The sequence below is a fragment of the Hyperoodon ampullatus genome (assembly GCF_949752795.1).
Source record: "Hyperoodon ampullatus genome assembly, chromosome: 11".
Taxonomy (NCBI): Eukaryota; Metazoa; Chordata; class Mammalia; order Artiodactyla; family Ziphiidae; genus Hyperoodon; species Hyperoodon ampullatus.
The window spans coordinates 79,332,615-79,359,925 of record NC_136924.1 but is presented as its reverse complement, the minus strand read 5'-3'; the positions used below and the strand labels follow the sequence as shown (position 1 = coordinate 79,359,925).

Here is a 27,311-nt window from a genome sequence, read left to right as displayed (position 1 = left end):
ATGGATGATGATGATTTCACAACAATATGAATCTACTTAATACTGCTGAACTGTACACTTAAACATGGTTAAGAGAGTTAATTTTATGTTGTATTTATTTTACCGTAATTAAAAAAAACCATGATGATACTGTTAACAACTTTATGCCAACTGTTTTTTAAAAACTTAGAAGTAGACACATTTCTAGAAAAATATTACTTACAAAAAATGGAGAAATTAAAAGTCTGAATCATTCTATAATTATAAGAAATTGAATCTTACCACAAAGAAAGCAACAAGTCCAGATGATTTGCTAAGCAAGTTTCTACGAAAATTTTAAGAAATAGGTTATTCCAATCTGATGCAATCTCTTTTTAATTAATAGAAAAAGAGGATGTTGCCCCACCTAGTTCTGAAAGCCGTACGTAACCCTGATATCTAAACCAGATGAAGGCATGACAAGAAATGAAAATTGCAGATGTATTTCACTCATGAATGTAGCTGTAGAAATCTCAAATAAGATATTAGCAGATTGAAACCAACATTGTAAAAGAAGAAAAATGCCATCACAAAGTTGGCTTTTTTTCAGGTATGCAAGGATGGTTTACTATTACATGATCTATAAATGTAAATGATGACATTAATAGATTAAAAGAGAAAAATCATATGGTAATGTCAGTAGGTAGAAAAAAAACATTTGATTATCAGTGTAAGTTCATGGTTAGGATGCTTAATAAATTAGGAAAAGAGGGAGATTCTTTAACTTGTTGGGACTATTAAAAAAAACCCAACAGTCATCAGCAAACATCTTTTTAAATGGAGAAATATTAAAAACATTCCCTTTAAAAACAGGAATGGTATAGGCATGGATGTTATAACCCAATCTCCTGTTTTTCTTGCTACATAACAAATCATCCCAAACTTAAGGGCATAAAACAACTATTTTATTATACTTATGGATTCTGAGGGTCAGGAACTGGGACACTGCAGAATAGGAAGGTTTGTTACTGCTCCACCCTTTCTAACGCCTCAGTGGGATGACTTAAACACTGGAAGTGGCTTGATAGCTAGAGCCTGGAATCACCTGGAAGTATCTTCATATATCTGGTGGTTTGATTCCAGTTGCTGGCTGGTAACTCAGGAAATCAGTTGGAAAATGTGCACGTGACTTCTCTGTGTCGTCTCTTCAAGTGGGCTGGCTTGGCTTTTCTCATAACGTGGTAGCTAGATTACAAGTTGAACAATACAAGGGCACAAGACAGAAGTTGCATTTTTATTACCTAACTGAGGAAGTCACACATGTTAATTCTGCTGTGCTGTGTTGGCTGTGGAAGTCATAACGATACACATAGGTTCAAAGGGAGAAGACAGAGACCTTACAGCTCACTGGAAGGAATATCATTGTTTCATTCTTAGGAGAATATGTGAGTTAGGAGGTATTTTTGATACTGTCTTTGAAAAGTATAATCACCACATTACCTCTTCTACGTAGCATTTTATTGGAGGACATAACCAGTGCTTTAAGATAAGAAAAGGAAATTAGAGAATAAGAATTGGAAAGAAATAAAACTTGTTATCTGGAGATAATATGACCATTTACATATAAATTCAAAAGATGTAGATAAATTATTAGATATGAGTTTAGCAAAGATGAATGGATATAAGGTAAATATACAGAGTTTAATTGTATTATACAACAGCAACAGACAACTAGAAAATATAAAAGAAGACATTAATGTATCATAGAATATCAGTATCTAAGAATAAATCTAACAGGAGATATGCAAGACTTCTTTAGGGAAATTAGTAAGATTTTATTAATAGGCATTAAAAAAAGATTAACCATGGTATATCTTAGTTATATAACATGTTTACGGATAGGATGGTTCAATATCATAAATTTCATTTCTACTGAAATAATTCAATAGCCAGAAATAGATCCACATATTTATGGAATTTTGGTATGTGATAAAGATGGCATATCAGATTAGTTAGGAAAGAAGTTATATTCATGGAATATAATTGGAAAAATTATCTGTATTGGCAAAAAAAAGAAAAAAATTGGATCTGTGGTTCTACCATATACAAAAATTAAACTGCAGATGGGTTAACTACTTAAATGTTAAATATAAAATTTTAATTTTATTTGTAGAAAATACAGGTGTGTATATCTTTTTAAACCTAAGGATAGGAAAGGATTTAAAGGATAAGACTATAAACTGATTAGTTATTGTAATAATAGATTCAGTTAACATTAAGAATTTTTGTTCATCAAAAGCTGCCTTAAAGAAAGGGAAAGATTATAAACTAGATGTTTACAATATATACAACTGACATTGATTAATATAAAAAAATCATACAACTCAAAAAGCAAAAACAACATAGAAAAATAGTGAAAGACATAAATAGGTATTTGATAAAGGAGAAACTATATGTGATTAATAATCATATAAAGAGATTTCAACTTCATTAATGATCGGGGAAATCAAATTAAGTACACAGTGAGATACCATTTAAAACCAAATGTTGGAAAATATGTGGATTCACAATACTTTTATATGTTGCTTCTGCAAGTAGAATTCGAGCAACCATTTTTTTTTTTTTTTGTGGTACGCGGGCCTCTCACTGTTGTGGCCTCTCCTGTTGTGGAGCACAGGCTCCGGACACACAAGCTCAGCGGCCATGGCTCACGGGCCCAGCTGCTTCACGGCATGTGGGATCTTCCCGGACCGGGGTACGAACCCGTGTCCCCTGCATCGGCAGGCGGACTCTCAACCACTGCGCCACCAGGGAGGCCCACGAGCAACCATTTTGGAAAATAGTTTTTCATTATCTTGTGAAGCTAAACATAGACAAACCTTAAAACCCAGTGATTTTACTAATAGACGTACACCCAACAGAAATTCTGTGTATATACAAAAGTAGATGTGTTGGAGAATGTTCGTAGCAGTTCTGTTTTCAGTAACAATGTTGTAAGCCACCCAACTGTCTATTGACAGGAAAGTGACTGAATAAACTGAGGTATATTATAGTAGTCAAAAGAATGAATGGCAGCTAAAATAATATTAGCAACATAATATTATGTGAAAAAGTTAAGTTCCTAAATTTGTGTCATGGGATACTCTTTAAGAATAGTTAAGGGCTTCCCTGGTGGTGCAGTGGTTGAGAGTCCGCCTGCCGATGCAGGGGGCACGGGTTCATGCCCCGGTCCGGGAAGATCCCACATGCTGCAGAGCGGCTGGGCCCGTGAGCCGTGGCCGCTGGGCCTGTGCGTCTGGAGCCTGTGCTCCGCAGCGGGAGAGGCCGCAGCGGTGAGAGGCCCGCGTACCACAAAAAAAAAAAAAAAGAATAGTTAAAATAAAAATAATCTGCTTTTTTGTAGTGTAGATAAAATGGAACTTCATTAACTTGAAAGCAAAGGAATGATGAAAAATAAATTTAGGATTGTGAGTCCAGAGAGGTCCAAGGAGGGGTTATGTGTAATTTCTTGTTAGGATCTTCAGTTTTACGCTTGGTGGTGGGTTTTCATATCCTAATTTTATTAAAAAAGAAATAATAAACAATTAAAAAAAAAACCCAGACGCCTTGAGGCAGGAGTATGATTGATAGGGAGTATACATGTAGCTAGAACAAAGTGAGTCAGGGGGAGTTATAGTTGAGGTCAGAGAGGCACTTGGGGCCTCTAATTATGTCTAGTAGAAGAGTAAACAAATTCTTAATCAAGAGTGTAAAGCTGACTGTGGTTAAAGTATCTGAACACTGAGACACTGAGTTTATAATTTCACTGTTATCTACCTAAGAGTGTTATGCTTATTGTATCAGAACAACCATGTTCCAGTTAGATGAGATTATCAGATATATCTGTCCAGATAAATGAGGCTTCACTATGAATAGAAAAAAAATAGATGAGCATATAACACTATGAAAGATATGAAATACTTTATTAGAGAAAATTACATTTGTGATCTTCTGTACTTTATAAAGTTGTCAACACTGATTTTACTGTGTTGTTAACTAACACTTTTCTCTATTGCTTGTTGTATAGAGTACCCTCATAATATTGCCTTAATATTGTGATGTAATTGTAGGCTTTTTTACAGGATACATTTTTACTTCTAATCATTAGTGCCAGTGCAGTTCACAACTTTGTCTTCATGTTTGCTTTGCTTACATGGTGAGGCTCCAAAGTTTGTGTTCCATAGAGGCGTGGATTTGTCATTCTTGTTTTGAAAGATTTGGAGTTGAGATTGATATGATGATAGTTTTAGAGTTTAAAACTTAATTGTTTTAGAAAGGATTACCCAGTGTGATGAACGGATTGAAGAGCAAAGTGACTGAAAGTAAGTTCTGATAATTTTCCAGAAATAGTGATAGATATTTGAATCACAGGGATGGTCACCAGAGGAGAAAGGAAAGAGGAGCAAGGAAACTAATGCAGGACTGAATGACATAACCTGGCTATAGTGTAAAGTGTAAAAGGTAACATGTAGTTTCTGCATTCTGGATAGATTAAAGAATGATAATACTATTGACCGAAAATAACAGATTTAGAATAGAAAGTCTTTTGTGAAGAAGAAAAGAAGTTTATTTTAGCCATAGAATAATATATTTAGAGTATTTCATAATACAGTAATAATAATGATTGCGGTATATGGATATGCTACAGATGAGGATGGTAGGAACAGCTAGGTTACACAGATTCGTTAGTTCATGTTAAGAATTTTGACTGCATCCAAAAAATGATGAAGAGCCATTGAAAATTTTAAATAGATGAGTCTTTAGAAGAATCATTTGGGTAGTGGAGTGGAGGATGGAATAGAAAGGAGCAAACTGGAAGCAGAGAACTATTTTGAAGGCTGATACTATAAACCAGATGAAAGATAAAGGTGCCTTAACTAGGATGAAAGTATTGGTGATTGAGTACATGCATTCTAGAAGTATTTAGGACATAGGATTTGGTGACTGATTGGATGTGTAGAGTGAGAGAAGGAGGACGCAAGGATGACTCCAGGTTTTTGTCTTGGTCAACTGTGTTGTAGATGGCAGTACCAATCACTGGGTGAAGGGATCCTAGAGGAAGAGTTAATTTGAGGTTGATGGAAGAGATCTTGAGTTCAGTTTTGATTGTATTGAATTTGAAGTACCTGTTAGATGAAAGAGAAGCTAGTCGATTGTCTGTTGGGTTGATGGATCTGAACTAGAGATTCCTTAACTTGTTTGTAAATGAATCTGAAGGAATGAATGAGGTAATCTGGAGAGTTTATTTGAAATGAGATAAAAAGAGGGGCTAGATTGGAGCATTTAGAACACTAACATTTAAAGGGTAGGTAGAAGAAGAACCTGTAAGGGGGATTGGGAAGAAGCAGTCAGAGAAATAGGAAGAAAGAGGGAAGAAGTATGGTTGTTTTGCAAACCACGGATTGAGAGTGTTTTGAGAAGGAAAGCCTGGTCAAATGCTGTTAGTGTTCAAATAAGACAAGGAATTGAAAGTGTCTTTTTGCATTTAGTGAAAAGGAGGTAATTGGTTGCAGGCATGGGCTGTAAGAATAGAGCATCTATGATGCTGAGTTGTGAAAAGGAGAGGGCTGTGGTTGGAGAAGAATGTAGTTGAGGATGGTTTTGCTTTTGTTTTTGTTTTGTTTCATTTTTAAAGATGTAGGACATGGAACATGTTTCAATGTTAATAGGAAGGAGCCAAATAAAAGGGGAAAGTTGAATATTTAATAAAGAGAGGGAATGGTTGAGAGAGCCAGGTCTCAGAGCACAGATGGGGAATTAGCCCTAAGTAGGTGGAGGGATTCCTTTTTTCTTGTGAGCAGAATGAAGTGGAATAGTTGGGTATAGCTGCTGGTAACTATAGTTGTGGTAGAAAAAAGTTAAGGGCCTTCCCTTAAAATGTCTTTTGTTTTCTCTGTTTAGCAGGAGGCTTGGTCATGTGCTTTGATTACTGAAAGGAATAGGCAGGTTGGAAGTTTGAGGAGAGCGGAAAATCTTTGAAATAGCTTCGGAGAATGAGGGAAAGAGGCTCAATTAGAGAAAAAGTGGGTGTGGTAGGCTGCACTGTGGACCCAGTTGAAGATGGGAAACCTGCATTTTATAGTGAATCTTTTGATACTTCTCAGCAGAAGACAGGCAGTTGGATATTGTTGGTGGTTCTTTGTGGGAGCTGTTATCTCTTGCCTTGTAACCACTCCAGATTCTGAAGCTATTGAGACATAGAACCAAGAGTCATAGGAATCAGAAAAGTGGCTCTAGTCTTAAAAGTTTAATGTAAATGTGGCATGGACTGAGGCTGAAATGAGGTCTCCTACAAGTTCTCTCCTGAATTAAACTTACCCGTAAGCTAAAAAACATGTCTCCATGTTAAGAAAATGAAGTTTTTCTCTGGTGAGCTTCTCTTATGGGAGCTGGACCAGAGGAAGATTATATTGTTTATGGGCACAAAGTTCCCAGTGAGGAACCCAAAGAACTTGTACTGTGCATGCATGCTGACCTCTGTACATTAACCTCACCTGTAGAGAACATATGGATGTCCTGCTCTCATCATTCTTCTTATTTTTTTCTTAGAAGTAAAGAAGGTAGAGAAAGGGACTATAGTATTTCTTTAGTCTTGTTTCCTTCTATCCAGAGAAGGCCTTTGTCCTCTTAAAATGTGAGAAGAGGTGAGGTTTGTACCCCTTAAGATTCATTGAGGGTTGAGATTTTGCCAGATAGAAGGAGTGTAATTCACAGAGTGAGAATTTTGAATTGACAGCAGGATAACCATATGAAAATATTTATTATTTGGTTGGGAATATATGACTGGCCCCAATGAGGTGGTTAATTCTGGAAAATTTAGGTAGAGCATTAAGATTGAGAGTGAGATATGATCAGAAGACCGTCAGCTGAGGGAAAGATTGCTGTTAAGGAGTCGGAGGAGGTGGAAGAATTAACCAGGTTGGAAAGTAGATTAAGCAATTGGACAATCTAAGTGCTTTTTTTTCTCATCTGCTGGGACATGTACATTTCCTGAATGAAGGTTGGCAAACACAAAGACTTAATTGATAGCACAGATGAAAATTACATAAAGGAAAATGTTTAGTTATTAGAGTTAGTTCTGGTTGGGGTGTTTTCCTATCTCATCATTTAGGAGTAGAATATTTTTCAGGTAGTGAATATACATCTCAGTTATTTTCTTTAACTTGTGATTGTATTTTGCCATTGGCAGTATTATTTATAGTATGGTAATAATTCTGCAATTCAGCTTCATATAGGAAGTTTCAAAATTATCATTAGCCACGATAATAATTGGATAAGAGAGTGGAGTGTGGCACTATAATTTCTTTTAAGATATAGACTCTCAGGCTCATGCCTTAAAGGTAGAGCTGTTTTAGTGCTCAAACTCCAATGTATTTTTCTTGGAGAAATAAGAGGAAGAGGGAAGTTACGGAGGAGCTATTAGTAACTCATTTGCTTTCATTGAGTCATTTATTCCAAAAGCATTGATTCAAAAATATTTTTTGAGCTCCTAATATGTGCTAGGAACTACATAGTTCAAGGTCCTAGGGAGTAAAAAAAAGGTTAAGAAATGGTCCTTACATTACCTTGGAAGAGCTAGGGAAATTCAGGTAAACAAATAATTTCCTTGAACAGATAAGCTTGAAATTCTGATTTTATATGATTAGACTCTTCCTTTTAGTTCAATCTTAATGGCTGTTCATTTTTAACCTTAACTAAGGGTATGTGTGTGTCTGTCTGTGTTTATGTGTATTTCCTTTGCTGTGTTTCTTCTTACCAATTTATATTTGCTTCGGACTGTCTGAAAAAAAAATCATCTGTCTGTTGCTTCTAGGAGACATGGCATGAAATAGTCTCAAATGGAAAAATATTGTGATTATGAGGATGTTGGTTAGCCAGTAGTTTTCCAGATGGGACAGAGATTGATTTAAATGCAGAATGGACAGTGTTAACTAGTAAGGCACTTCGGGCTGATTGAATAATCTGGATAATCTTTGGAGATTGTATTTTCTGAAGTCAGTTACCTAAATTGTCTGTTTCTCTATTTGGTGTTTTTTGCATTTTGTTTTGAGCAACTTTGGTGTCTAAGATACACTTTTACATTTTGTATAAATGCTTATAATATGGGAACATATTATAAAGGAGACTAACATGACACATTTTCATTTATTCACTGATTAAATGCTAATTTAAAACATTTAAGCCTTCTTTTATAGTTTGTTCTGAAAAAAAAAAAACTTACCTTGAGTTTTCTTTTTCAGAGTAGTATTTTGATGGAAATAATGGGTAGTTGATTCATTGTGCCATGATGTTTTATATGCTATCGTTAAAAAAATTCAGTTATGTGTGACCACAGTTTAAAGTTGTAAAAGGCTTGTTACGACCCACAGCCATCTCCTAATGCCCTCTATTCTTTTCCAGCCTCTCCATTTCTTGCTTTCTAGAAGCAAGATGTTCAGCATATATAGCTGATTCTTTTAGTGTTTACCAGTGAATCACAAAATAACATGTTTATTATTGCTACTTCTCGATTTTTAAATTTCATATCCATTGTCTTTCCATTATGGAAGATGAGGCCTTAACTGTCTTTTACCAGCCCCGCTGCCTCATACCACATCCTTCATCTTCTTTCTCTTACCTTCCCAATATGGTTATATTATAATTTTAGTGCAGTTCGTTATTCATTGTTTACATTATTATGACCATGTCAGTACTATTCACAGCTGGAAAATAGAGTATATAATGTTTACTTTTCCTGTCCAACACATTATTTTCTCACTGTTTTCTTTTGGTTATTTTTCTAATCACTAATTCAAGCCTAAATTCCCCCCCAGTTGTTTAATATTACTCTTCTAATGGTAAAACAGAGACAGTCTATTAATTTCATTTCCTTGAATACATTTCCCAGGAGCTTTCCACTCTGCTCCAATTTAGACTGGTTGCTCTCTCTTCCTGTTACATAGATGTCTTGGGAACTCACTTCATTTTTTCTGGGAGAATTCCCTTTGCCTTTCACTTCAGTTGGATTTCCTTTGTCCTAATCCTATGTCTTCCTCATGTCTTATTCCCTTGCTTTACTCCATAGAGTGTTTGGGAATTGTTTGTTTTTGTTTTTTTTAGACTTTGCTGGTGTGAATATGCCTTATGCCTCCCTCAACTTGATTATTTGTTGGTTTGGCTGATTATAAAGTTCTGTGCTGTAGAATTTCCCTCACAATTTTAGAAGCATTGCTTCATTGTTTTTTGCCTTCCAGTGATGCTCTGTTAAGTCTAATGCCATTACATATATTCTTTATCCTTTGTATAAAACCTATTTTATCTCTTTAGAAGCTCGTAGGATCTTCTCTTTTTCTCTACTGTGACTTAGTGTGGGTTTTGGTTTTGTTTTGTTTTTGTTTTTGTTTTGCGGTAAGCGGGCCTCTCACCGTTGTGGCCTCTCCCGTTGCGGAGCACAGGCTCCGGACGCGCAGGCCCAGCGGCCATGGCTCATGGGCCCAGCCGCTCTGCGGCATGTGGGATCTTCCCGGACTGGGGCACGAGCCCGTGTGCCCTGCATCGGCAGGCGGACTCTCAACCACTGCGCCACCAGGGAAGCCCATAGTGTGGGTTTTTACTTCTATTTTCTTAGATACCTGAGGAACCATTAAATCTGCAAATTGTATACTTTAGTTTTAGAAAATTTCTTTTATTATTTTGTTGATGATTTCTTATCTTTTGTTTTCTCTGTTGTGTCTTTCTAGAGTTCCTAATAATTAAATATTACATATTCTAGACTGGATCTTGTAATTTTCTTATATTTTTACTCTGATTTTCCATTTCTTTTATACTCTTTTTTTTTTTTTTTTTTTTTTTTTTTTTTTTTGCGATACACAGGCCTCTCACTGTTGTGGCCTCTCCTGTTGCGGAGCACAGGCTCCGGACGCGCAGGCTCAGCGGCCATGGCTCACGGGCCCAGCCGCTCCGTGGCATGTGGGATCTTCCCAGACCGGGGCACGAACCCGTGTCCCCTGCATCGGCAGGCAGACTCTCAACCACTGCGCCACCAGGGAAGCCCCTCTACTCTTCATTTTAAAGGAGATTTTCTCAGCTCTATTACCCAACCTGAAGTTTTTCATTTCTGTAATCATTTTTATTTTCAAGACCTTGGTCTTGTTTTACACCCCCCCAAAAAAATTAAAGCTTCTTTTTCTTATTTCATGAATGCCCTGTCTTCTCTTCTCAACTCTCTGAAGGTATTAGTTATAGTTTTTTTTTTTTTTTTAAATTTCTCTCCTATGTAGTCTTTGTTTATTCCATTTTTTTGGTCTCTATTTTTCGTATTAGATACTTTCTTCATATCTTTGATTGTCCTTGGCAGTCTGCTCATATGTAAGAGTGAGATACTAATAGTAAAGTAGCATACACTTACATAATGATTAAAGTGTGTCAGACATTGTTCTAAGTGCTTCATCTATTTTAACTTATTTAATCCTCATAATGAGTTTAGGAATTGGTTACCATTGTTATTATTCCTATCTGACAGATGAGGAAACTGAGTCATAAAATGTTAAATAACTTGCACAATGTAACACAGTAGGTAAGTGGCAGAGCTAGGATTTGAATCCAGATAGCCTGACTCCATAGTCCCTTCTTTTAACCATTATACTTACTTTGTCTCTTATTGAAATAAGGAGCAAATTGGAAATTCTGTGTGTGTGGGTAGGGTTTGTCAAAGTAGTGTTACCTGAGTGAGCTGTTTCTTTGTGGAACTTCTGATGAGGTTCTTTTTCATGGGTTGATTAGATTCACCAGAGAAGAATCTTCTAATTTGCTGTTCAGAGGTTGAAGCCTGGCAAGTCGCAGTTTGGTTGCTGAGTGGTGAAAGAAAACTGAGGAATGTGTCTCAAAATTTAATAAAAGTTTGACTTAGTCACCTGTCTCTGGTCTTCCAATCCAGAAATTCTTGGTTTTACCCTGTCCAAGGAATAAACCTTCAGTTTTCTTCTGTGATGAGGCATTGTAAATTGCCCAGTTGTGCAGATTCTGGGAAGGGATCTTGGAATATATCTGACTGTGACTCTTATTTTGAGTCTCATCTTTACCCAACTTTCGGTGTTGACCATTCTTGAGCCTTTTGTGGTTTCTGTGATGTAAACGTGATTGATTCTCATTTTCCCCACTGGTAGTGTAAGGTTCATCTTCCTTGTATTTGCTTTCAGTTTTTTTTGCAGTTTTTTCATTTTATCTACTCTTTGACCCTGTGTTTATGTGAAAGCAAACAGTCAAATCTTTGCTTGCTATCTTTTAGGAAAAGATTTTGGGAAAAGACTTGAATAAGATGGGTGTTCTTAATATGCCATTTAAAATTCTCTGCTAAGTCTCTTGAAATAAATCTCAAATGTCTCCTTTTACCTGAAGCATTTCATGGTGCTCCAACTAGACGTTTCACCTTCTGAAAATCTTTTTCTCCCCCCTTGGATTTTTTTTCTTCTTTCGTTAAGACCCTTTTATATTTCATGTTATATTTGCATGCTTTTCTTGCACACTGCCCTCCCTTCCACACCAGGCTGTAACTCCTTGAGGACCTTGAGGGATCTCTTCTATAGAGTTGCTTAATAAAAATGTTACATTAAGTGTTGTGTATATGTTTTTCTTATGAAATATCAGCAATATATTGAATACTGAGGATAGTTAAGGAGGGAATTAATATGATAGTGCAACAGAAGATATTAAATTCAGATGTAAAGAAGCCTGAGAATTGTTAAACCTAGATATTATGAAATCTTTCAACATAACAAAGTATACGTCTCACCCCCTGCCATGACACAAAAGAATGAACTGCATGATCTGTCAATTTTTTGGCCAGGCTCATGATTCTATAACTTAGATGACAGATATATTTGGCATTGCTATATTATATTTGCAGTTTAATGCGATAATGTTAAATGCTAGAAGTCTTCTAAAAGGTTTACAAATGCACGGTAGACAAAACAGTGTGCTCAATGTATTGGACTAGCTAAATCCATAAAGAAGCCCACATTTGTAATATTTCCTTTTAAAAACTAATTTTTAGTTTTTGTATTTTGTAAAATTGATTTTTACAAATCAGTGTTGTTAATTTTGCTTCCTCCTGCTCTTTAAAATGTTCAGCAGGAAACAGAAACTATTTCAGAATTTGAAACTAAATTATTCAGAGAAAGGTTATTGCTTTAAAATAATAATGTTTATTTCTCTAGTACTGTATTTTAAGAAACTCAGGACACATTTGTCTTTTAAAATATATAAATATTTCTTTGAAAATAAAGTACAGGAAGACTAATCTGCATTTTAATGTGTAATAGTTGCTGGGGTATGGAAAGCATCCGTGGTCACTAATATGTTCTTTTGTAGAGCTAAATCAGTACTTAGGAAACTGATGGTATCTGGTTCATTACTACAGGCAAACAAGCTGAAATGATTGTTAGGCATGGGTATTTGTTTTTGTTTTCAAATTTTCTGGCACCTTACAAATAACTTATTGGGATATGACTTACGAAAACACATAGAAGCATTACTCTAAAATTCCATTATTTTGAAACCATGTTATTTGGGTACAGTGTTTGTAGATGCTAAAAATATCTTTTAATTGTCTCCTGAGATTCGTGGGACACATGTGGAAAACACAAACTTGGTGTTTATAGTTTGACTTGGTTAATTCTCAGTATCCATATCACTCTCCTTTCATAATTTCTTCATGAAAAATGTAATCACATACAGATTTCTATTTGCTTGCAACACAGAATTAATGTGAATTCCATTTCAAACTAACCACCATCAAAAGTTTCTGAAAGTCTGGTTTATATTTTTTAAGTGTATGTGGATGAGTTGCTTAGCTTTGATTTTTGGAGAAGTACATCTTTTAAACATTTTTCAACAGATTGTTAAATTGTGGATAACGGTGACAATACTGGAGTTATATTCTGATTAATTTAATGTAGTCCCTTTTTATAATGTGTTTCTGTCTACATATTCCTTATAGTGTCATTACCTACTGAGTTTCTGTGAAAATAAATTTTCTTTGCCTATTAAAACAAAGCAATCCTTGAGATTGTTTTTTACTGTTTATTTTTCTTTGACTATCTTTGAGTTTTATTTTTGAAGGCATTAGTATTAATTTTAGTGACAAGGCAAAGCATGGCTGTAGATAACTACTGTTTTATAACTCAAAGCAAAATGCCTTAGAAAATACCTTTAGAATTAGAGCTTAGCATATGATTTAATTTGCTTAGCTGTTTTTCTCTTTTTTTAGAAGTTGGAGAAGATTGTTTTTCTGTAATCAAGTCCGTTTAGTATTACTGGGTCAAGAAAACTATAATTAATATTTGAATATATTCACTTTTGAAAGATAGAAAAGGAAACCAGTTATTGAACAGAGTATCACTTCACAATTTATTGTGAATTTATTTTTTGTTTTACTATATATCACCTATTACTCATTTTACCTTTCCAGGTTTTTTAGTTCTTTCACTGTTTGTTAGATAAAAGCGTCTCCTTCTTATTCTTTCTTTCTTTTTCTTTTTTTTTTCCAAAGCCCAGGCACTCATGGTTTTATCCTTTTATTTTTATGATGTGCATTAGGACAAAATAAAGCATGTATTATCCCACTGCTTGTCTCTCTTACATACTTTAAGGGTAAAGAAGAGAGGTATTCTGGATATTCGCTTGTGTTTTTCTCTTTCCTGGTCTCCATGAATACATGACTTGATTTATCTTGATCAGCCTAGTAACTTGCTCCACATTTTTCCAAAAGTGCAAAGCAGTTTCAGCTAAAAATACACATATCAAAATGCTCCAGAAGTTGTGGCCACAGCTCAAAAATGCTGATCAATTTTGAAAATCTAAATCAACCTCGGCCATGAAACCGAGGGAAGAACCTTTGTGGTGTGGGACAGATTTCCAAAAATTCACCACAGTCCTGTTCTTAACTGGAGTTTGTGCTGATGTTGCCAGACAACTGAGGAATAGATGCAAAAAGCAGGAAGCATTATTGAATTGAGCCCTAGTGCCAATTTGGGAAAAGCAAATTAAAATGTAAAAGAATATTTTTCCACTCCTGGCGTCTCAACATAAAATGGCAAAATACATGGTTGCTGAAAAAGTCACAGAAATTGTTAATTTTGCCAGAATGGCTAATTTTGCCAAAAAACCTCAGTCTTTTTGTGTTAAAAATACATATGCATATAGTTAAAATACATTTTTTTAACCCAAATAAAATCGTTTTAATTTATAAATCAAAAGAAAACAAATCAAAATGCATATATACCTTTAAGTGAGAGAAGTGTTTGACATAAATGACTGTGTGTGTGGGCTTGTTTCAATGTCTTCTGTTTTTCAGGTGCACTTAAAGAATGGATGATGACGATTTTGGTGGTTTTGAGGTATGTTGTGTTATTTACCTTAGTTTGCTTATGTAATTGTTTTAACTTTGTGGGATTATAATAGAGTATACTAAATGTATTATTTATCATTGGTGTTCATGATCCTTTCTTGATCATTTTGAATATAACTCTGGAATAAAAAATGTAATCAAGATAAATTAAAATATATTCCCTCTGAAAGTTAAAACTGATTTATTGTTATTGAACACTTGGTCATGACCATAGGAATGGTTTAAATTGAGGTAGTTAAGTACTACTAGTGAAAGCAGTAAAGAAGAGGTTTGAGAAATTGTCTGCAGATGATTTTGCTGGGATACATGTCTGTTAGGAAATACTTGTGAGATGAAGGATGAGTATTGAAGATCTGTCACATATTTTCATGCTTACACCTGTAATGAGTTGATTTAGTATATTAAGTACACGGCCTTTTAGTGGCTTATAGAGCTAATTAGTATGTTTGCACTGTTGGATTATTCTCTTAGGTTTTAGTTGGATGCTTTGTAAGGAAATTGTTAGCTGAAGAAGCACTGTCTTTTCCTTAATCCTTTTCAGTGTGTGTTCATTTTATTGAAATATTTTGTAACCCAGTTATTTTTATGGAGCCAGTATAGTCTTGCAGGAAAATCTCTGGATTAGGAGTCAGGATGCCTGAGCTCAAGTCCTGGAACTACCATCAAGTGAGCTCTGTGATTTTTGCTTTTTTTTTTTTTTTTTTTTAAGAAAGACCTTTACCTAGTTTGGAACTTGGTGAAAAGGAGATTGTTAGAGATAGGGACTGTAATTAATGACGTTAATAGGAGAAATGAGATATTAAGTATATATCCAGTGCTCTGAATGTCATGAAAGAATAGTGTGAGTTTAGGTTAGGATCATTTTCTCTTCTTTTGATCTTTAATAGCTGTTAATATGGAGATATTTAGAATATGAACTTACCTGTTTTCTTCATTTCATCTAACACTGTTTTTTGTTTAGCATATTTGTATATTTCCTGTATTTGCTTTAGTATTTTGGGTTTTGTTGGGTGACTGAATCTTATTTATGTTACTGAATCTTATTATATTACTTGATTTATTATATCAGAGAAAAAAGAGTAGATAGTTTACCTTAGAGTAACAGTTATACTTCAACATACATTCAACGGATCTATTCCTTTTAATATTATATAGGTACAAAGTTAACCAGCCATTCCAATTTAATTATGGTTGTTAGGGTTCTTTCTTTCTGCATCCTGTTATAGAAATATGGAAGGTCTCTATCCTTGGGTATATAAACCATGTTTATTTGTCATAGTTTGTGGAGAGTAGCTACTGTATTCCACGTCACTTAGCTCCTGTGGCAGATTGCCCCAATTGACTTCTTGGCTGACAACTCAATGCAGAATCCAAATTGAAATTCTGGCTCTTTTTTTCAATGATAATTTTGCTGTGACCTGAACACTTAAGAGAGAGAAAACTCTGCACTCTTACTCACAAACTCAACATTCAGTAATTGACTGCCTCATAGTTTTAAAACTGTTTAATAGGAGACTTTAATTTAAATGTCAGCTTTAGGAATTCTCTAAATGTTGAATGCTAGTAAGTTCAGCTGGTAGATTATTCAAGGATATGGATGAATCCTATTTCTTTAGGTTGATCTCTTTTTGGTCTTGTGATAATTAATGAAAAAGATTTAGTCTCTAGATTTTTGAAGAAAAATGGTGTATTTTTCTTATTTACATAGGTAAATGCTGTGGTAGTTAGTTTAGAATACTTAGATATAAAGTTCACAAACGAAAATGTGATTAAGGATATATGAAATTAAATTTCATTGGCAGGAGGTATATTTGAGAAAGGAAGGAAGAGTTTTACTCAAGGATATAGAGCACAAACACTGGGGGTAGTCACTAGTAGTGGGGCGTGGTAGCACTGAAGACTGAAAAGCAATTGACTATTCAGAGGAAATTTGAAAATGTGTGGGGTATTACAGAGAATTACATTTGCAGAATTGAGAGGCTTGATTGCTTAAATAGCATTTATACTTTTCAGATTTTCTAAAATAATTTTGCCTTTGTTTTATAGGCTGCAGAGATTTTTGATGGTGGAAATGGTGAAACCCAAACTACATCTCCTGCCATTCCTTGGGCTGCTTTTCCTACAGGTACTACTGTAGAGTAACTAGGAATATTTTTTTTTTATTCAACATTTTTGCCTTTCTTTTGAAAGCCCCTTTCCTACCTTTTCACTTTGCCTTCTTTGATCTGAAAAATGGAATGACCCAAATTTAACATAGTTTTTTCCATAACAAATTATGGATTGAGTAACAAATTCTGCAATGGTGGCTTGGGGCATGATTCCAAAAAAGATATCATGAACATTAAATAAAATTAAAGTACAATTGACATTTCCAAATTTGTCTTTGTTTTAGTAAGGTGAGGTGCCAACTGAATTTTTTAGAGTGTCCATTTCATTAATTAAAGACTCCTTCTTTTTTTTTTTTTTTTTTTTTTTTTGCATTATGTGGGCTTCTCACTGCTGTGTCCTCTCCCGTTGCGGAGCACAGGCTCTGGACGCGCAGGCCCAGCAGCCATGGCTCACGGGCCTAGCCGCTCCGCGGCATGTGGGATCTTCCCAGACCGGGGCACGAACCCGTGTCCCCTGCATCGGCAGGCGGACTCTCAACCACTGCGCCACCAGGGAAGCCCCCTTCTTCTTAATAGTCTAAAAAATATTATAAAAATGATTTGCCATCCCCAACAGTATTTAAATTTAGAAGTTTTTCTACAGGAAAATCATTCAAAAGTATTAAGAATTAAGCCATTCAGGAAATTAAATACAAAAATAAATTCCATTATTGCGAGGTATTTTATGGAAGACCTAATGTTAGTATTAATATAATTCTGTCTAAATAATACTTTGCATTTTCTTTTTGTTCTGCCAAATCATTGTAAAGTCAGGAGTCGAAGATGAAAATACCATTCTTCAACAGCTCTGCCTCATCTTAGATCATTAGAGTTATTCATTCTACAAATATTTTTCCAACACTTATTATGCATGAGACACTGTGGGGACATGTCCTTTACTTCAAGGGCAGACACATACATATTTGTAATATGAAGCAGATTTGTGATTTGGGAAGAATGATGATTTCGTCATCCATTCGTTTAGCAAATGTTACTTCATTCATGGTATGAGTCAAGTACTGTCCTTGAAGCTGCGTATATATCATTGATCTGGGCTTTGAAGGATGCATATAATTTCTATAGGCAGAGATTGGAATGGGGAAAGATTCTGAAGGGAGAAAAATGCTTGGAATAAAGGTGTAGATGTGGGAAAGAGGATGGCACCATTAGGATGCTCATTCTTGTTTGAAGGCTTTGTATGTGTTGTTTCCTTTGCCAAGAATTGCTCTCCTTGCTTCCCACTGCCACTCTCTTCCACTCCCTTATCATATAAACTCGTGTTTGTTTTATGTGTCGTTTCTTACTTTAATGTTTCTTTTTCTGGGAAGCCTTCCCAGAGAACCTTCTCACATCTATGTGCACCTATTTTCTGGCTTTCATGTTAGACTGTAAGTTTTGTAAGGTACTATGTCTGTTTTTCCTGTTGTTATGTCTTAAATGCTGAACACAGTGCCTGGCTTACAGTTGGCCCTCAGTAAATTTTGTAGGAAGAATAAAGAAAAACAAATGAATGAATGAATGAGTGAATAAGTAACTGAATAAATGACTAGGGTGACAATGGGAGTAAATAGGAAGACTTGAGATAGTGATATTTATATGATGGTTTAGGATTTTCTGTGTGCTATTATGTTTTGTTTATTGTAGGTAGGGCAGCTACATTATTCCTGTCATACAGATGATGAAATGACAATTTATAAAAAGTTTTGGAGTTTGAGACAGATAACTATGTTTAGGAGTGAAATTTATACTTTCAGGTTCTATCTCAGTTTATTTTTAGTAACTCTATTTTTTGAAAAAAGCATCAGCAGGACTATCTGACTGACTGGCTGTGAGGGTGAAGGAGGAGTCAAAATTGATTTTTAAGGTTACGAGCCTCGGTTCTGGAAGGATGGTATTACCATGAACAGAAATAGAGAATTTAAAGGAGTTGGTTTGGGGCAGTATGAGGCCTTAATGAATTTGTCTTAGACATGACTATTTAAAGTACCTAGAGTTCAGAGAAAGGTGGGCCGGAGTTCTCGGTTTGGGAGTTTTTCCATTGATATGACAGTTGAAGTTGTAGGAGATCACTGGGGGAAACAACATGTAGAGAGAATAGCTTTAAGTAGAGGAATTTGGATGTCTATAGTTAGAGAACAGGAGGAAGAAAAAGAGACCAGAGACTTGAGAGATAAGGAGAGTAGGGGCTAGTGCAACACAGACATAAGGAGTAGAACATTTCAAAGAAGGCATGGTCACTGATGTCAAAGGCTGTAGGGAGGTCAGTGAGATTTGAGACTGAGAAAAACCCACAGACAGTCCTAAATGTCATTGAAGGAAATGGTTTCATCAGAGTAGAAGTTGAAGCCAGATTGGACTTCTTTACTTTGCATGAAAGCAGGAGGAGTGTTTGTTTTCTTATAGTTATTGTGGCAATGTATTAAAGAATTGTATATTGTGAGCAACTTATTATTATATGTCACATCTCTATATATCTGTATATTTGTAGGTCAAGTCCTCAAAGCCTAATGAACTAGAATTAAAGAATAACCCTTCTAGTGTACACACACACACACACACACACACACACACACATTGTCTCTCCCTCACTGAAAAAATCAGACCTGAAGAAAGAACTCTTTTTGGATTTCCTCAGTGACTTGCAGAAGTAAAGGAAAACAAATCTGGCCAAGAGCTGAAGTTAATGGCATGTTAGGTGTTTGCTCAGCGAAAGCAATCTTCCTCCTTTGTTGAATATAGTTTGTCTTTCTCTGGCTGCTGGATTCTGCCTCTGATTCAGGTATTTTGAAATTGTTTAGATAAGAGTGATGTGCACAAGCTGATTAGCGTAACAATTTAATCATTTCCGCACTAAATCCAGAAAAGATAGGAACTCTTTAAGAGATCTAAAGCAGATTCTTTCTAGTTTAAGAAGACTAGTATTCTCCTTTTGTCTGTTTTTCTATCTATACTCTAGTTGTCTGTAATCTATATGAAAAATATAAGAGATGACTATTAGCCAAATTTCACCACAGCATAAAATCCAAGAAGATTATTCAGAAACATTTGGTTTAAATTTTTAAAGTGCTTTGGGGCGAATAGAAATGTTCATTCTTGGGGTTAGGATAAACGATTGTGTTAAGTACGGAGTGTAGTGGCTTAGTGTGCCTAGTGATTATCCTGCTTTAGGGCTGGTGGTTAGTTGGAGGATGATTTCATAATAGCAACTGGGATAATTTGTCTCTCAGAATGTCTGTTTTTAGCCTTCAATACTGTTAATGAATTGAGGTACCTTGGGACGTGCATTTTTCTGTAATATTAGCATCATTTATATAGTGAGAACTTTTAAAATACCAGATTATATGCAATGCTGATAATGAAATTAAAAAATTGCCAGTCAGAATAAGTGAAATGGTCATGTTGGTTCTTTACACAAATTATTATCTCTAGGCCCCTCCCTCATCAGAGGTGTGGCATCTAACTTATGATATGTCTCTACACTTCCTTTGTCAAAGGAGTTGGAGAATGTAAGTGATGAATGAATATGAAATTATGAATCTCCTTTTTTCCTCTTGCCTTTACTCTCAATAAAAGTGTGATGATTATTATTTCATTTCAGTGAAAGCTACTCAGTGAGAAGAATTGCCTCAATCATTTTCCTCCCTATTTCATAGCCTTACCTTCTAGCTTGTCTCCATGGCTGTTGTTTGAAGCCTGTGAGCCAAACTGTGATCTACATTGTTTCTAGATGATGTCTGTTCCTGTTTGCCATTGCTTCTGGTTGTCACACCTTCCCTCAACTCCTGTCTGCTTACTTGAGTCTTATTTTTTCTTTTAAGAAAAAGCATAGTGTTTTCACTGTTTGTTCCATATCTCATAATTGCTCCTCCTTCTGAGCTACTGTATCATTTTTTTCTGCACCATTTGCTTGGCACTTAGCTTATGCCAATTTGTATTTTCTTAAAATTGTGGTAAAATACATATAACATAAAATTTACCATATTAATTAGCTTTTTATTAATAATTTTTTTTATTGGAGTATAGTTTATTTAAAATGTTATATTAGTTTCTGCTGTACAGCAGAGTGAGTCAGTTATACATATACACATATCCACTCTTTTTTAGATTCTTTTCCCATATAGGTCATTACACAGTATTGAATAGAGTTCCCTGTGCTATACAGTAGGTTCTTATTAGTTATCTATTTTATATATGATAGAGTATTTTATATATAATATATAAATATATGTATTATATGTATAGTATTTTATATATAGTCAATCCCAATCTCCCATTTATCCCGCACCCCCCCACCATATTAATCAGTTTTAAGTGTACAATTCAGTATTTTTAATTATATTCACATTGTTGTGCAGCTAATCTCTAGAACTTTTTCATTTGTGAAACTGAAACTGTATAGCCATTAAACAATAACTATCCAATTCCCCCTCCCCCCAGTCCCTGGCAACTATCATTCTACTTTCTACCTCTAAGAATTTGACTGCTCTGGATATCTCATATAAATAGAATCATCCAGTATTTTTCTTTTTTGTGATTGGTTTATTTTACTTAGCATGATATTCTCAAGGTTCATGCATGTTGTAGCATGTGTCAGAATTTCCTGCCTTTCCTAGCCTGAATAATATTATATGTACAGACCACATTTTGTTTATCTGTTCATTCGTCCGTGGACATTTGGGTTGCTTCCTTTGGCCATTGTAAATAATGCTGCTATGAACATTGGTGTACTAATTTGTATTTTTAAAAATATGATTTTATCAGTATGACTTCCATCTCTGCATGTCTACTTTAGTCTAAGCCTTGGAGGGCAGAGACCATGTTTTAAACATTTTTGAATCAAAAGTACCTAGTATAGCATTGTGCCTTGCTAATCAGTAATTGTTTCTTGATAATTAATAGTGCAGATTTACTTTCAAGTAACTCTTTTTGCTTATCTTAATTCTTTGAGGGTATTTAAATAGTTTTTTAATCACAAGTTAGAGGAAGGCAAACTTAAGCTTTCTTTAAAAATTATAGTAATCTTGGAAATCTTAGATAATTATTCAAAGATGGCTAAGAAGCTATTTCCTCTTGGGCTCAGTTAACTTTCCTGGTCAGAATTCCCAATTCAGACAAATAACCTGGGGATAATGGTTAGTAAGAGTAGTCACAGATTCTCAGAAAGAGAGAACAGCTATTTTGCTATTTTTTTTCTATTTTTTTCCCTGGTCCTACAGTGTGTCGGCAGATAACAGTAGAGGACAGCAGAGGTTAGACTAAATTTTAGTTCAAAATATTAGGAGTCTAGAAGCAGCAGTAATAGTATCCAGTTCTTTTACGTCCTTTTAAAAATATTCTTCTTCTAAATATTTTTCCCAAAGAAAAATCATTCAAGATTTTTCATAGCATAAGATATCAGGAAGTTTTTGAATTTGCTTCTCATAGAACTATATTTTTTAGAAAAAAAATTTTTTTTTGGCTAAGAAATCCCTTGTTTTTTCAAAATCATTCTCAAATAATTAACTATCTTTTGTAAATTTTTATAAGACTGGTAATACTCTGCCTTTTAGGAAACTAACTTTTCGAAATGAATGTCTATCTTCTGATATACATGTGTTTATGTACATACAAATGCAAATGTATATATATATATATCAGAATGTAGACATAAATAGATAGATAGATATTCTCATTTCTTCCTTTTTCTCCACTTTTACCTTCCAGTGCAAGTTATCTTTCCTACCATACCCTTTTGAAGGAAGTACTCTATCTTTACTTGACCTTACAAGTTCTAAGAACATTAGACTGTTAGTCTTAGTTTGGCTTTAGTACATTTTTTATTATGTTTTCTGATTGCAGCAGACCCAAAGTTTCAGAATCCATGATATTTATTTAAATTAATTATTTAGCTTGTTTGTTCATTCACTAATTCACTCATTTATCACATGTTTGAAAATATACTGTGTATCAGACACTAAGTGCCATGTGCTGTGGACCAACTTATGCCACTTTTGTGATACCGTATGAAATGTGTCATCTCAAATGACAAGGTGTCTCATGAAATGTAATGTTAATACTAACAAGTGCTTTTATCAATAACTTTAGTTTCAAATCTGTGATAGAGGTTGCATGAAAAGTATATTAGGTCAGAAATTGTTGTCATGTTGCCATTGTGTACAGTGTGGGTGGTGCTGTTTTAGAGGCAAATGACTGTTCACTTTTTACTTTAAACTGTATAAATATAAATTGCCTAGAAGGCGAGGTGGGAGGCAAAACCTTGAATACTGTCCTTTCCAATATGTTTCTAAGTTCCTTGCAGCACTACACAGACCACATTAGACTGCATTGACCATCAAAGGGAAAAACAAGTGGTCCAGATAGATACTTTAATCCAAGTTAGCTCCTTCGAAACAGCTTATATAGAGGGCAAACTAAACTGTCTTTTCACAAGCCGACCCTTTAGAAGGAATAATGGGAACTGGACCAGCAGATGTTGAACTAAATAACTTAGATGTGGTTCACTTTGCATCTGGAGCTATTTGCATACAAAGCCAACAGGAAAGTTCAAGCATTTTTCTCAAGACATTGGCAGAGAGAAACCTGGAAGACAGATGCCTTTTTGATTTCATGGTTCAGTTTTTCCATTCTCCATTCTCCTGGCCAGGAAAACCTAGGACAACAAACCGGCCATTTTGTTAATATCCCATTACTCTCCTTGCTAACCCTGTTTTTCCAGTAGAATCTGTTACACATCTATAAGAGCTCAGAACCTGAGTCCACACATTTTTGTTTGAGAAAAAATTGTGTTGTTTTTTTTTTCAGATTAATCTGTGGTTTGCACATAGGGGTAGTAAACATTAACTGAATTCATTGGTCTGATCTATATTTGAGGTAAAATTTGAAGGTGACTTACTCCATATTCACATACTGTATTATAATAGGCAGTATAGGTAATGCTTGAAAACTTTTGTCGCTTCTACTTTGTATCCACATTGGACATTTTTTGCCGGGACATAAACTGGATTTCCATTGTGGTCTAAAAATTTTGTAATATTGTCACACTGGGTATTTGAATGGAAGATTGCCAGATAGCTTCTTTTTGCTACTTCTTGTATTTTTTTCTTACCTCCCAGATTTTTAACTCACCTTTATTTTTTCTGGAGCTAGTTTTTATAAATAATGATTAAGATGGTAACTTCTATAAAGCTGTGAGTTATGGCTGTACATGTAAGTATCAGTCCTTATGTGGGTTTTCAGTAATTTATGACAATTTCTGTTTTCATTAATGCATATAATAGGAAATATATTAGTGATATTTATAATGACTTTGAAGATTAGATTTGTAATGTGGTTTACAATCAAATATCTCTGGCTATGGAATGAGGAGTTCTGCTTTTTGCCTTCAACTAACTGTGTAACTTCCCTGAAATTCAATTATTTAATCTGTAAATTGAAGGGCTAGACGATATCTAAGCGTTTTTCCAGATTTTGAGTTCCAAGTTTATTTGTAAAATTTTTTCTGATTACAATGTCTGTAATATGAGTAGCTTCCACTAGGTGAATCATGGTACCTCATTTTAACTGCATGGTCAAACTGACACAGTACTAAGGTAATAAATTACATTTAGTCTAAAAACATAGCTGTAAACATAGAACACAAATGTTACTGTGAAGAACTGTAGTACTGAAGAGAAACTTGGTCCTTTTCTATGTATTTTAATTATTATCAATTACTGTTTAAACTCATTTTTTTCTGGTGTTTTATGGTACAGTCTTTATCTCTTTTATCTGATTCTGAACTTGCTTATTAAAAAGACAATGGTTTGATTTTTAGAATATTACAGAATACATGTACACATTTTTAAAATAGAGCTTTGTAGAGATTTTTGCACATTATTAAAAATGATGAAGTCTTGGCCTCTTTTTTCTATAAGATGAAGGTAGTCTCTGATTCTTGATGATCACAGTGCTGAGTTAGCCACCACCACCACCACCACCAAAAACTTAGGCTCTGTCTTGCTCAGTAACAGTATAAGTCATTGTCAAATGTTCTTATAACAATATATAAATTTCTATATAGCTGCCCTTCTGAATTATGCTTCTTTGGCCTCAGAAAATATACTTTTTATTGTTTCTGACAGACAGGCAGACATACTCACATGTAGTACGAAAGGCATGAAAGAAAAGGGAAATAATATTAAAGGTATACAGTGAACATTTCTCTTTTATCCTAGTCCCCTAGTCCCATTCCCCTAGACCACTAGTCCTACTCCCCTGATAAAACTTGTTTTCATTTTCTTTTGTAACCCTCCAGATTTCTTCCAGGCATATAAAAATGTGAATGTATCCTCCTCTTCTTTTTACACAAATCATAGTATACTGTATATACCTGCTAACGCCTCTTGCTTTTTCCCCACGCTAGTAGATGTTGCTACAGGAGTCCTTCTAGATCTTCCAGATTCATTTTACTGGTTGCATAGCACTCTTTTGCATGGATGTACCATTATTCATGTTACCAGTTATTTTACTCCCGGTTTTTTGCTGTTACAAGTAACCCTACAGGGAATATATATAGATATATTTTTTCTACAGGGAATATTTTTGTATGTATTTTCCGTGAAGCTATTTTAATTTAGATGATAATATTATATTGTTCCTGTGACTTAATGGAAAGATCAGTTAAAATTAACAAATAGTTCATTTATTAATTTTACTAAAATGAGCACAGGACAAACATGTTCTCTAACTCTAAATAATGTCATATTTTATATTTATATGGTCATACATAAGACAATGTTGGTCACATTGAAGGTGATGCTAATTTTATGAGTATGTTGAAAATAAAATCTTTAGCTGACTATGAGCAAATTAGCATGGTAGGTTGAAATACTCTTTAGTTGTCATATTGTATTTTTTAATGTGTCAAATAATGTTTATTGCAACATTGTTTATAATAGCCTAAACTAGAAACAACCCAAATGTCAATCAAAAGTAGAAAGTTTAATATTTTGGGGTATATTTATATAATAGAATACCATACACCTGGAAAATTAACAAACTACCACTGCACATAAAAACATGAAGGAATCTCATGAACATATATACTGTTCTCACAATATCTTTAAAGGATCAGTAAGAGGTCTCAGTTAACAAACTGTTCTGTAATTCAGGTCCTAGTGCTAAAATCTGATGTCTAGAGTGTCAGCCTCCCTTTGGAGTCATGGAATTCTTGTTCTTCACGAGGATGAGGGCTCCGTGTTTTGGTCAGAGAGCTAGGCTTAAGACCAGTTCATAGTGAGCCCCATGCCTGAATCTGCCAAAGGGCAGAAGTCATCATCATGCTGTTTATTCACTCAGGATGGTATGGGGTAAAGAGGGGCAAGTAGACTTTAGATCAGGGAACTGTGGATGAATGGTGCAGTATGTGACTAGGAAAAATGTCTGACTTAAATTATCTGAATGGAGGTCAGAGGCAAAGGCCAGACCTGGAGCTAACAGAGCTGCCTATGTCCCTCTCCCCCTTTACACCTTTACCTCTGAGATTCTTTTTTTAGACTCCTAGGCCTAGCTCTAGCTGGAAACAGTAAAATCTTCTACTGTGGGAATTTTCAGATGGCCAAACTGAGGATTGAGGGGCCCATGGGAACATGACACTGACAGGACAATAGGACCAGCATAACCAGAGGTTCTGACAGATGTGCCCTGCTGTACACTTGGCTCGATGTCTCTGGACTGTTATCTCTCATGAACACTATTGCTAATATGCGTACTTTGTGCTCACTCAGGTTGAGTTTTCGAGCACTTCTTCCTTCTTTTTGAAGTTTGGGTATTTGATGTTCTGGAATAGAGCCTCCAACTCTCTGTGCTATTCTATTCTGTAGACGTTGTGTTTCTGGTGCTTCCTCTTTAGGGAGTACCATGATTTCCTGAGATTTTTGAATCTTCTGTTCCTGCTCTGTTCCTGTTCCCTCCTTGTGGTTTTCTGATCCACAGCCCACCCATCAGCAAATACTGTAGGTTCTAAGTTTAATTAAACTTGGGGATCTTTTCACTTCTCTCTGCTTCCCTAGTTACTACTCCAGTCAAAGCCACTATCATGTCTTTTCTAAATGACTTCAGGAGTTTTTTCCCACTCTGAACTCTCTTAGCGCCTTTCTTTAAGTGGCACCCAGAGGGCTGGGCTACAGTGAATACTTAGTAAATGTTGGCTATTTGTGGAATTTGATTTTAAAGTTTAGAAGTGTTTGGGATTTTTTCATTTTTGTGGATTCCTGAATATCAAAGTATAATACTTATTATTTGACTATAATTTTAGAGATTGTAATTTTGACCTATTATTATAATGTTTCCCTGAATATTTGTATTATTCTCTACATTGAGAACTAAAGGTTGTGCCTGTTATTAGGATATTATCTTGAATAAGTCATAGAAACTCATTGCAGTTAAAAAATTCTGCATGATTTGGGCATCATTATTGTGTCTTATCAAAGTATTAATCCCACTCTGATTTCCACAATTAATTTATGTGATACAGCCCATATTTATTAATTTTTTTCTTTCTTATTAAAGCATTGCTGAGGTGAGGATCCAATTATTTTTAATAATGTCATTGTGAAAAAAATTTCCTTCATTTAAATTATAATTGAAAAATCTTTTGAGGTTTGTTTTCTTGAATTGAATGTGATAAAGACTAATTTTATTGTGGACCTCCTCAGATAGATTGTTTTGGATAATGTACCTTTAATAATGGCCAAATAATTTTAGGGTAAATGAGACAGAGATTGCTTAAAGTACTTAGAAAT

The 27,311-nt window shown here is 34.9% G+C and overlaps 1 protein-coding gene across 1 annotated transcript in view; it reads left to right on the top strand.

Moving 5' to 3' along the window:
• Positions 1 to 445: 445 nt before the first annotated feature.
• The window catches only part of CCDC91 (coiled-coil domain containing 91), a 312,709-nt gene continuing 285,843 nt past the window's right edge, over positions 446 to 27,311 (top strand). Inside the window, exons 1-3 of the mRNA XM_079714620.1 lie at positions 446 to 568; positions 14,330 to 14,372; positions 16,430 to 16,508. Coding sequence (XP_079570746.1) covers positions 14,343 to 14,372; positions 16,430 to 16,508 — 109 coding nt within the window. The 5' untranslated portion in view covers positions 446 to 568; positions 14,330 to 14,342. The remainder of the gene's footprint in view (positions 569 to 14,329; positions 14,373 to 16,429; positions 16,509 to 27,311) is intronic.